The 12,637-nt window shown below is 45.9% G+C and overlaps 1 protein-coding gene across 1 annotated transcript; it reads right to left on the bottom strand.

Annotated features, from left to right (window-relative positions):
• Positions 1 to 4,577: 4,577 nt before the first annotated feature.
• On the bottom strand, positions 4,578 to 6,542 carry LOC136057480 (uncharacterized). Its single transcript, XM_065750204.1, has 3 exons — positions 6,506 to 6,542; positions 5,933 to 6,131; positions 4,578 to 5,262 (listed from the first exon to the last, which is right to left on the bottom strand). The coding sequence occupies exons 2-3, from the start codon at positions 6,094 to 6,096 to the stop codon at positions 4,812 to 4,814; spliced, it is 615 nt and encodes a 204-aa protein (XP_065606276.1). The 5' UTR covers positions 6,097 to 6,131; positions 6,506 to 6,542; the 3' UTR covers positions 4,578 to 4,811.
• Between the last annotated feature and the right edge of the window lie 6,095 nt (positions 6,543 to 12,637).

The raw sequence follows: 12,637 nt of genomic DNA, 5'->3' as shown, positions 1-12,637 counted from the left end.
TTCCTGGGTGACATGTCCTTGTTTCGACTATGTGTACATGTCCTTATCCCTCAGTTTGTCCAGCAGGTCCTTGCCCAGCCATGCCAATTTCCTTCTTCCTCTGTTAGTTTTCCTATACCAGGGGACAGAGAGTTCTTGTGCTCTCAGAAAGGCATCCTTAAAGAGTTCCCAGCTTTCCTATGCTCCTTTGTCTCTAAGAACAGCTTCCCAGTGGATCTCACCCAGCAATCCCTTAAATCCCTTTGCTCTCCTGAAGTTCTGAGTCCTAACTTTACATTTTCCCAGGACCATCCCCCTCAAGATCACAAAGTCTACCAGGGCATTCTACAGCTCAGAGTGCCTCCAGCCTCTTTAATCAGCTCCTCTGTGTTGGTGAGTACCAGGTCCAGAAACACTTCTCCTCTAGTTGGTTTGTCTAATACCTGGAGCGGGAAACCTGGAGAAGATGCATGACAGCTCAAGCACCCTAACTGTTTGAGCTGGCCAACATGCAGTAATTGTGAGGTGCCTGCATTTGTGGATGTAGTCCCGAGTCTCTGTGTTGTGGGGTTCACCTTTCTACCAGGTTGCAGAGCATTTGAACAGTTATATTAAAACCTAGAATTCATGCTGTCCAAATCTCCAACATCCTTTGCATACCACTTAACTCCTATTAAATTCCCAGAGTTGGGTACCTACTGGATTTCTTGTAGTACCTCAGTGGTGGCTGAGGTACCTACTGGATTTCTTGTAGTACCTCAGTGGTGGCTCAGTGGTTTCCTCCACCTTTCCATCTGACTCCCTCCAAACTTCCTTCCTGATCAGGTCCCTGTTTCCTTCCCTGCAGAACCCTGACCCAAAGGACCTCAGGTGCGTTGTGATCTTGCACAAAAACTGTTGGCAAGTTCTACCCAGAGGTTACCTAAGCATATATGGTCCATAGGCAGCAGAACAGTGACCTCCTCTGCTGATTTCAATTAGCCAATGCAGTATGAGGCCGTACAGGAGCATAGTAGCGGGGGTGAGAGATGCTGTAGATCTAGATTTTGCCCCAGGATCCTCTCTTTCACATCCTCTTTACTTTCTCAAATCACCCAGGGTCAATCTCATCCCCTGATGTAGATCCCACAGGACTATGAAGAGATAATGAAGGAACCATGCACCACTGCTGTTCAGTGCCCATTTCAGTTAACTGAGAGATAGGCATTTATGTAAACATTTTCCATCATCTCTTACATTCAGCGCTGACTCCCCAGTTTCCTCCTTTTGCTCTCTCCTTTTGCATAGAGACAGGTTGTCTCTCTTCCCTTGCATTCACTCCAGCTGAGGTTCTCCCCTGGCTTTCATCTTTTGTGATGTTTATCCACTAGGTGGTGTTGGAGGAGCTCTTGGGCAGCAATTCCATGTAAGCTCACCTTCATGGCTAAGACTAATGACTGCAACACTCTGCTCTGCAGCCTCTCTGCAAAACCTATTCTAGTGCTCCATCACCTGTGCTGGAAATAAATACTTCCTGATGTTTAAACAGAATGTTGTGTTTAGTTTGTGCCCACTGCCTCTTGTCATGGCCCTGTGCACCACTAAAAATATCCTGTCTCTGTCCTCTTTCCACCTTCCTTTTAGGTATTTACACACATTGGTAAGATGCCCCTGAGCCTCCTCTTCTCCAATCTGAGCAGTCCCAGCTCACCCAGCTTCTCCTCATAGGAGAAATGCTCCAGTTCCTTCATCTTGGAGGCCAGGTCTCTCTTTTACTGGGGGGGGGGGGGGGAAACTGGACCCAGAGCACCAGGTGCAGCCTCACCAATGCTATGGAGGGTGAAAGGTTAATATCTCTTGATCTGCTGGTGATATTTTGCCTAATAAAGTCAATAAGATCAATGACCTTCTCAGCAGCAAGGGCACATTGCTTTTCCTCCATCTGCTTCCAGTTGGGTGCCCCAGCATGTCCTCACGTGCTGAGATTGTTCCATCCCAGGTTCAAGACTTTGCATTTCTTCTTGGTGAACTTGATGAGATTTTTGTCTGCTCACATCTTCAGCCTGTTATAGGATAACAGAACTACAGAATCACAGATTGGCTTGGGTTGTGAGGCACCTTACAGCCCACACAGTTCTAAACTCCTGACTTGGGCTGATTGCCACTCACTAGGTTCAGGTTGCCCAGGACCCCACACAGCCTGTCCTGGAAGATCTCAAGCTGAGTGGTGCAGCTGACGTAGGAGAAGCAAGGGATGGCATCCATAGGGATATGGACAGGCTTGAAAAGTGGGTCCACAAGTACCTAATGAGGTTTAACAAAGCCAAATGCAATGTTGTTAGCTGGGGAGGAAATTACCCCCCTCTATTCTGCCCATGTGAGGCCCCATCTGGACCACTGATCCAGGCTTCGGGCCCCCAGCACGAGAAGGATATACAGTGTTCAAATGGGTCTAGAGGAGGGCCACTAAGAAGATCAGAGGGCAGGAGCACCTCTCATAATGAAAGGTTGAGTGAGTTGGGACTGTTTATCTTGGAGCAGAGAAGGATCTGGGAAGACGTCACTGTGATCTTCCAATACTTGAAAGGAGTTCACTAGCAGGAGAGGGACTGACTTTTTACATTGGCATTGAAGGTCAGGTTGATCTAGTGGTTGGCAACCTTGCCCATGGCAGGGTGGTTAGAACTATATGATTTTTGAGGTCCCTTTCAACCCAAGCCAATGGTTCTATGAATGTTCCTTTCAAGGTCTACTGCCACCAGGAAGTCCCTGGTTAAGAATATTAAGTATTTATATTCTTCTGATAACTAATACAAGGGTATTTTAGTTAGTTTAGAATTAGCCTTCAGCAACCTGTTGTAGTACCTCACCATGCTCTGAGTGAAAAATTCCAAAGACTCTCTTAGTACTCGCATGGCCTTCTTGTGAGTCAGCCACACACCCCCAGTTTTGTGTGAATTTATTGAGGCTGCATGTTATCTCATCATCCAGGTAGTTAATGAAGATGTTAAACAGGACTGGAGCCCCTATTGACCTTGAGGAACTCTGCTCATTACTAGCCTTCAAGAAGACTTCACACTACTCACCACTATCCTCTGGATCCAGCTGTTCAGACAGTTTTTGATCCTTCTCACTGTTTGCTCATCCTGCCCCCACCCAACATCTTCCCTCTTATGGTCTTATGGGGGAGTGTCAAAGGCTTTCCTGAAAGACAGTACTAACAACATCCACATCATCCATTGGAGAATGCTGCAGATTTCATCATAAAAGCATTACTGGAGAAACATGTATTCCCCTTGGTGAATCCATGCATGATTTTCTTTGTTCTTCAATGGTGCAGCCTTATCTCCATCACTGTGAGCAGCTTGGGCTCCGCAACATCAAAATGACATAAAACTATTTAAGAGCATCCAAAGGAGGGCTATGGTGTTGGGGAAGTGTCTGGAGGACACAGTGCATGAGGAGATGATGAAGGCACTTGGTTTGTTTGTCCCAGAGAAGAGGAGACGGAGTAGAGTCCTGAAGGTGGCCTGTAATTCCATGACTCTGTGACTATTATTTATTAGCTCTACAACTCTATGATGTTATGATGTTATGGTTCTCTGAATCTATGATTTGATTATTTTATAACTTCATGACTTTACAACACCATCATAAGGCTGCAGCTTTGAGGTATTGAACTACATCTGTTCCTCCCCCTGGGAGCATGCTCCCACCAAGAACCAATGCTGAGGGGATGTCAGGCCCTGATGGGAGTGACGTGAGAGCCCACAGTGCCTTTCACAGTAGCCCAGGACATACGTGCTTATCACAGTATCTTCCAGTTCTACCACAGTATCTCCCAGTGTCCCTCTGGTCCTCCCCAGTCTCATGCCAACCCCATCCCAGGGCCACTCAAACCTATCCCTGTACATCCACGACCCCTCCATATTTGCCCAGAGGACTCCACACCCCCTGGCAGCAAGGTGTGATGGCAGGAATGATAGGAGGACAGGGTGTGGGGATTGTGAAGGCTCTAGAGTGACACAATCCCAATTCTGTGCTTCCACAGTGCTCCTGAGCTTACTCCACAATTCTATCATTCTGACAGTTAAGGATTTTTTCCTCATGTTTATACGGAACTTTTTGTGTTTCAGGTTTTGCCCATTGCCCTTAGTTCTCCAACTGGGGCTGGAAAGAGCCTGGCCTCATTCACTTGACTCCTGTCCTTTTAATATTTATAGGCCTTGGTCAGATCTCCTCTCAGCCTTCTCCAGGCTGAACAGTTCCAAGTCTTTCAGTCTTTCCTCATAGTGGAGATGCTCCAGGCCCTTCATCATGTTTGTTGGCCCTTCAAACCCTACTCCAAGACCTAACACTACTCCTACCCCTAAACACTCCCCCTAAATCTAACATGAACCCTTACCCCAGCTCCACCTCTACCCCTTATTTTTGCCCTAATTTTAACTTCCACCTACCCCTGGAGCTGCTCTTCACCAGCTTTTATGCTGACCTAACATATCCCAAGAAGAGCCAGGACACCAAAATGGGGAGAACACTGTGTCACTGCGTCTTGCCATGATGCTGTCTGTAGGCATTTTTCTTCATGCACTGAGCCTTTCTACAAGAATATATGCAACTTGTGAGGGTAAGAACATATTTATTGGTTATCATGTGCAATCATAAGCAAGTTCACAAGCTGCAGAACACTGTTAGCTCAGTGGCAAAGCCAGCAAGGTGGTGGATCTGTGTCCCATGGGATCCATCATCACCGTCCACCTCCTTCCACCACCTCTGGAGGAGCCTTGCTGCATCCTTGCTGAATATCTTGCTAAATATAGGCTCCTTTTGGTAGCAGTGGTGCCCATCTTCCCTCACACGTCATGGTGGTAGGGTGGTGGTGGATCCATTTCTTCAACCTGGACTTTCAGGATGGCTTTCTGGTTGTTGGACATCTTGGCTTGCACACGAATGTTCCCCTTGGAAACCTCCAGGGTTTCATGTTCATTCCCAAGCATGGCTCGCTGAAAGAGCGAGGAGCCGCAGTATGGTTTGCTCTTCAACATTCTGGACAAGACTTCACTGAGATTTCCCAGGTGGTTTTCCACTGAGAAGAGCTCCAAGGCAAACTCAATATTGTAAAGGATGTAGTCCAAGGGGTTGGAGAATGTGATTCCCAACAAGAAAGTGTCAGCCTTGCAGACCACAATCCCCACACTCCCTCGCAGGCTGTAGGGAGTTTTTGCAAAGGCACATATTCCATTGGAATCTGGGCCAACGTCAAAGGGCAGAGGGGTCAGGATCTTGCCACTGAAGCAATAACTCCTGTAGGAAAAGGGGTGGTGAGGAAGGGCAGCTGGAGCTCAGCGGATGGAGGCAGAGGTTCATTTGCAGAGGTGCTGAATGGGTTTCTAATGAGCAAGCAACATCAGTGCAAGTGTTGCCAATGCCAAGCATCACCACAGCCAGAATTACCACTCCCAGAATCACCAGTGCACAACATCATCAGAGCAAGCAGCTCAACATCCTTCCCAAGCCTCTTTACCCAGCCTTGTTGGACCCAAGCTGTGCTCTCTGTGCATCTTCTACTGCTATAAATAGGAAGACCTGATTGGCAGATGGGAACCTCATGCAGTCCTAGAAGGAGAAGTGGAGGTTCTGCAGCTGGGGAGGAATAACTCCAGCACAGGGATGTGCTGGGGGCACCCAGCTGGAAGCAGGTGTCAGAAAAGGACATGACCACTGAGAAGCCCTCGATGTCAATGGGGCTGAGGGTGCTCTGGCTGCGTCAGGCAAAGTTTTGCTAGAAGCTGGAAGACATCCTGCCCTTCTGCTCAGCATGGGTGAGGTCACACCTGGAATGCTGTGCCCAGGGAATCACTCTGGCACTTGGCACTGAGCCTCTCTCCATTGGTTTTCTAATACCAAGGGCACTTTAGGGATGTCCCTTACAGGCAGGGTGACAGAAAGCAGCAGGGGAGTGGGGGGTACCCACCTGAAGTTCCTCAGTGTCACTGTCTTGGTCCTGTTGATGATCTCCAGGCCCACACTGTGACACACGTTGATGTTCCTCATCAGGCTCTCCACGCTCTCACCCTGTCGTTTGGGGTGATAGCTGTCATTGCGAGGCTTCTCCTTTTCTTTCTCCTTGAGTGGCATCTTCTCCCTTCTGTCCTGGGAGCAATGCTGTGAAGCTGCAAAAGTGGTGCAGTGGTGCATAAAATAGCAAAAAGGGGTGGGTAAGGCCAACTACCGGTATGGGAGCTCAGAGCAGGGCATGCGGTGCTCCTCCCCCACATCCTGTAGGGCTCTGCAGGTCTCATGAAGTGCAGCTCTTGCACGAGGAATTCCTGGGTGGAGCGAAGCAGAGGGCTGTGTTCTCTTGCTTCTTCCCCAGCTCTGGCTCTGGAAGGATCCATCTGCCCACAGTTCCAGGGCTGAGGTTTTGCTGATGCTCAGAGAACAAGGAGTGCTCCCACATCCTGACATTGTTTCCCCTGCTGCCCCAACATCAGGACTGATAACGCTGCCCTGCCACATAGTATGATGTATCAGCTGTTTATCTTACCCCACAAGCAGTGAGCAGACCGAGAGCCCCATGAGCTCTAATCTAATTCTGGGCAGATTATATTGAATTTTCACAGAAGATGACCTACTGGAATGTCCATTCTTTGAGAGAAGGAAACCTCTCGGGTGGAATGCAGTGGCTCTTCAGTTCCTTGATAGTTCCCTAAGCAACATAGGACCTGCAAACCTTAGATTAGCGGCAGAGAGGTGGATAGTAGAGCAGAGTGGGAACATCACAGCCAAGTGCTGTGATAACACTGCACGGATGTGAATGTTGTGGTGCCACAGGACTGATAAGTTCGGAGTTGTTGCCCTGAGCTGTCAGTTTTCCACATTTCTGTCAAAAACATGTTCAACAAGTAAACTTTAAAAAAAAAACCACACGTGTTTTTTGACTCAAGCTCCACCTGGAAGTCAGAAAATAATATAGACAGCTTAAAAGAGACAGAGTTTTGGGGAAGATACCACCACAGACCACTCAGGAGGATGCTGCTGGGACCAGTCGATGAGCTGAACCTCTCTTCCCCCGCAGGGACACCTCTTGCGTGAGATTCACATACTCAGTAGCACCAAATGCTTCCCTGGGTAACTTAGAAATCCCTATGGGGTTATTCCATGATTTAGCATGTTTTCAGCTGGCTGTATTGTTCACATCACTGATGCTCACACGTGCTCTGCAGACAGTGTATTTATCACCATAGAGAAGAAACTGCAATCTGATGCTTCAGTAACCAGCACTACTCACTAATGCAGCCACGAGAGTTCCCTCTGAGTGTGAACAAACTTCTTCCCTCTATGTGAGCCCACCTGGAGGTGACCAGACCAGTGCCAAACTGGCAACTGACCCTTTAATGCAGCAGGATGGCACAGTGTTGTTGAAAGAAGCTGTATCCACAGGATGGCACCATCAGCCTGACAAGGGGACATGGGATGCACAGAATGTGTCCTGCTGCCTTGCTGTAGCTCAGAGATTTGGGAATGGTGGCACAAGCCCTGCAACCCCTGGCCAAGGGTTTGGGGGGTCTTTGTGGAAGAGAAAAAGGTACAGCTCTGATCTAGGACCAAAGTCCTTCCTGGAAAAGGGGGTACAGGGAGCAGTGTTTGCTTCTTAATACCTTCAGTTCACTTCTTATAACTCATTTTCCATGCTTTTGCCCCAAAACTTTTTTTTATTTCCTTTTTTATTTCCTATATCAGCCATATCATGCAGCAGAATCACAGTTTGCAGAGAGGAGGGATCTGACCTTGTGCAGGATCCCAAGTACACAGAGTGGCCCTGCTGCCCTGCTGTGTGCTAATGCACAACCGACCTGTTTATGGCAGAGCCTTTAACATAAAGCAAAGCATCCTGAAACGAGCACACACCTCCTGTGCAGCACCTCAACCTGCACAATTGCATGATTCTTGCATTGATTTTCTGCTTTTCTGCCCCTCTGCAACATTTTGGATTCATCTTCTCCTCAAAGCATTGGCTCTGGGAGCTTCTCCTACAGCAAACATAATAGCTGTGCAGCTATGAAGCACTCTCCCTGTCCTAATGTGTTTTGGCTTCAGCACTGAGGAAGGTAACTCAACTAGAGAAAGAGAAATGAGGCCCCTGCACTTCTAGGGAGAGCTGTTTAGTTGTTATTTTAGCAGCCTCTGCAGCGATTGGTGCAAAAATGGAAACTTTTTTCTACTTTCATCTCTTAGCACAGCTCCCTCCCATTCTGCACACCACAGAAATTGCTCTGGGGCTTCCAGGTGCCTGCTGCCAGCACTGAGCTGTTCAATGGGCTCTGAAAGGGCTGAGATGTTCCCTCACACGTTGATTTAATTTTGACTGGATTTTTATAATTATGTATTTATCTGTCTATTAATTTCCCTTTCCCCCTTTCCCTTCCTTTTAATATGTATTTTTAAAGTTTTGTTACCAAACTGTAGCATTGCTCTTTAGTCTCATTATTTTACCCACCTCTCCCTGCTGTTCCCTGCAGGGAGCATGGGCTTTCTGGTCCTGGCATTAAAGAAAATAATTCCAAATTTACAAGAAATGCATTTTAATCTCCTTCTTCAGCAGCAGCAGCAGCAGAAAACTAGCAGCTAAGGAGCAAAAGATCACTGGACCATTTGGGGTCACTCGTGTGCTTGTGTCTCTCCAATTCCTGCAGCATGACAAGCTGAAGAGTCCTTGGCTCTGTGCAAGCACTGCTCTGCAGAAGCAACAACAGCTGCGTGCACTCATTGTTTGCATCATAAATCCAAACTCCAGCATGACACCATCTGCTAAGAAAGGAAATTAACTCCATCCTCACCAGAAGCAGTGCAGGATGCATCTGTCAGCTTCGGCAACACATCCTGCTTTACCCTGCCGCTCTGCCCTGGGTGTGGTCGGGTGTTTGGGGCTGAGCAGGGCACACCCAGGAAACTCCAATCGTAGCCATGGGGCCCCAGGAAACAACAGGTTTCTTCTCCTCTTCACAATGTGGGCGGACTGGTTAAGGGTTCCTCTTTGTTGCTCTGTGTCTCCCAGGAGGGGTTTAACTTTGATTTACTTGCTGCCTATTTCCCTCTCTTGCTGATCTCTGCTTTCAGACCCCACCTCCAGACCAAGCCATCTCATTTGGGTGGGAGTTTCTAGCTTTGTCTCCTCCAGTAAACTCACACCAGGCATTTTTGTTCTTCTGACATGGCCTGGGATATCCCAACCACCAGAACATCCTATGAGATATCACGTGGGACTCAGAGGATCCCCTTCTGGACCAAGCTCTTTGGGGCCTCTCCAGCCAATGGAGGGTTGGATCGTCTCATCTCCTCCCACTGCTCCAGTGAGAAATCAGCAAACTGGATCTCATAGCTTCTGCTGCCCACCCATGTACAGAGGGACTTTGGTCCTTTTACCACAACCTATGTACAATCCCCTTTGATTTGTAGCCAGAAAGACCCAGAATGGCCATGGTCACCAGCTAATGTGAGGGGGTTATACTCTATCAAGGAAAAAATAAACTTGTCCACTGTGGTTACACATGTATATACAAAATGTATACATGTGGGACTGGGATAGAGCGTCATGTCTTCCCTTCTTGAGGGGAATAGCTAGAAAATAAATTCAGATATAGAATGTTCAGTGAATCTACATATGGAAAGGACACATGAGGTATAACATCCAGTAGTTTCTCTGGCTTAGGAGTGACGAAGCATTGTGCCACCAAAAGGTGGCACTGGTGGTATAAATTTACTCTGATGGAGCCCACTGCTGTCACTTGCCTTTAGTAACAAGGAGTTTATGATTAAATTTGTAGTTGCATTGGCCAAAGCATGAGAACCTTGTGCTGCAGAAATACCCTGTGAACACTGGAATACCCCGAAGTCTATTTTAGGTCTAAATTTGTTTACTTCAGCTTTCCATGGGAATGAAATCTGCTTGAAGGATGAACAGGGTTCATCAACATGAGCCACTTGTGTTGGATAGCTAGGCTCCATGTCATCTCAGGGTAGAAAACACAAATTGGATGCTGAGTAATTAACGGGTCTGCTTACCAAAGACCCAACAGAGCTAGAACAGTATACACTCCTTTCTTTTAAACCAGAAAACTACAACAATTGCTATGAAATAAAATAACCAAATTTAGAATGCTGAGATAATTTCACTTTTATCAAACCTACAACTGCATAATTTATTTGAGGCTTTATATGCACAGATTTACTACTTGCCACTATTTGAATTTATGATTGACATATGAGGTATATGGAATATGTATACCATGGGGTTGTCGTGGATCCATGCCTACACTGATTATGAAGGATACAAGTCAAATCAAATGCAGTAGCATTAGGAAGCAATGTTAACTTTTCTAGACAGAAATAGGTTATAAAACATGAAAATCAGCAGATTCTGTCCCTGACAAGGGAAACTTGAGACACCATTTCAATAGGATGCAGAACTGAAAACAGCACTGAATGTGCAACAGCCTCCCACATTACTGTAGAATATCCAGAAATGAACTAAAAAAACCTTAGATTCCATACTTTCCTGTCCTTACGGATGCAAACGTTGGTATATCTTAATCCTATCTTATTCAGTGCTCTTCACTTGTTTCTGGGCCATTTCTGAGGTCCATTTCTGCCCCACACTCCAGCTCAAACCTAAGGAAACCAGAACACTCCTATCAGCCTTAGGAGCAAGTCAATGGCTCTTGTCTGACATTTTACCCAGCTGTGAAAGAATTGGAGAAAATGGTCTGATTATAAGAGACCTCAGAACAACCCAAGGTGATACTTCCCTTGCCTTGAGCTGCATCCAAGCACCCTTACAGATACGGTCTGTAGCAGCAGCAGTTGGAGAAGGAGAGAAGAATCTCACCCAATAAAATTTGAAAATTGATATAGGACTGCACCTCAGAATTTTGTGTCCATTAGTCAACTTTAACTATTGTGCAGTAATATTTGTATGAGAACCTGTTTTGTTTTGATAGTCATACATACACTACTACTACTACACAGATATATTGCTACTGTAGATATAGAATAGCATAGAATCAAAGAATAACAGAATTGTAGGGGTTGGAAGGGACTTCTGGAGATTATCAAGTCTGCTAAAGCAGAGGCCCCAAAATAGACCACACAGGAAAGTGTTCAGATGGGTCTTGAATATATCCTGAGAAGAATCCACAGCGTCCCTGGGCTGCCTGTTCCAGTGCTCTGTCATCTTCACTGTAGGGGCAGAGTAGAGGTGGAGAATCACCTCCCTTGACCTGCTGGCCACATTCTTTGTAATGCATCCCAGGATACCATTGGCCTTCTTGGCATGCTTCTGCCTCATGGACAACCTGCTGGCCACCACGACTCCCCCAGCTAGATGAATCGGGCAGGGCAGTGTTCGTGAATCTGTGATATCCTTCACTGGAGGAAATGGTTGGTCTGGAGGGGCTGGATGAAGGAGCTTAGGGGATCCTGGGTGACACTGTGGTAGAATTGCTTATCTTGATGTTTATATGGGGCTGTCCCCAGGTGCCCAATAGTGACAGACATCTGGCAGTCATCCCCATGGGGCCGTGATATGGCTCGGATAATACCAACATGCACCTTACACACCCCATCAGCTGGGTCAGCTGTATGAAGCTGCTCTGGATATCAGGCATGCAGCCAAAGCTCTGAGTGCTTCTGAGGACAGAGATTTTATCAAGTGCAATTTCACTCAGAGAAAATGAGAAACAGCCGAGAACGCACTGTGACAGGAGTTCAAGTAACAGCAAGGCCTCCTGAGCAGAGATGGCTCAGGGTCATTGCAACTCCTCCATGCCTTTTTCTTCTTTTTCTTCTTCTTTTCTTTTTCTTTTTCTTTTTCTTTTTCCTTTTCTTTTTCTTTTTCTTTTTCCTTTTCTTTTTCCTTTTCTTTTTCTTTTTCTTTTTCTTTTTCTTTTTCTTTTTCTTTTTCTTTTTCTTTTTCTTTTTCTTTTTCTTTTTCTTTTTCTTTTTCTTTTTCTTTTTCTTTTTCTTTTTCTTTTTCTTTTTCTTTTTCTTTTTCTTTTTCTTTTTCTTTTTCTTTTTCTTTTTTCTTTTTCTTTTTCTTTTTCTTTTTCTTTTTCTTTTTCTTTTTCTTTTTCTTTTTCTTTTTCTTTTTCTTTTTCTTTTTCTTTTTCTTTTTCTTTTTCTTTTTCTTTTTCTTTTTCTTTTTCTTTTTCTTTTCCTCTTCTTTTTTCTCTTCTTTTTCTCTTCTTTTTCTTCTTTTTTTCTCTTATTTTTCTCCTTTTTCTTGTAACTTTATTGTTTCCAGTGTGTTAGATGAGCATAAAGCACAGCCTGTCCCCTACCAAAGCTGCATGCAAAACCAGAGAAAGGGTGCCCATGTTCTGTGAACCTCCAAAACTGGGATAACCCAATATCTCCCTCTGTCCCTTCAGCCCATACTATTTCTTGGCCATCATCTTGCATTCCTTCCTATCTCCATCACCCCCCACAACCATTGACCAAATACCATGCTATTACTGGAGAGCAAACAGGTGATAACAACTGGTGTTCTGAACAGTTTTTGTGTTCAGAACTTCCCTTAAAAGGCTTGCACCCCTTTTCAAAACCTTTATCCCGCTACAAGAACTGCATACTATTATAAGACCTGTATCCCTTTACAGGATCTGCATTCCATTGCAAGACC

Source organism: Cyrtonyx montezumae, unplaced genomic scaffold, assembly GCF_038088225.1.
Source record: "Cyrtonyx montezumae isolate F1298 unplaced genomic scaffold, pur_monq_1.0 scaffold_67, whole genome shotgun sequence".
Lineage (NCBI taxonomy): Eukaryota > Metazoa > Chordata > Aves > Galliformes > Odontophoridae > Cyrtonyx > Cyrtonyx montezumae.
This window is presented reverse-complemented; position numbering and strand designations above follow the sequence as displayed.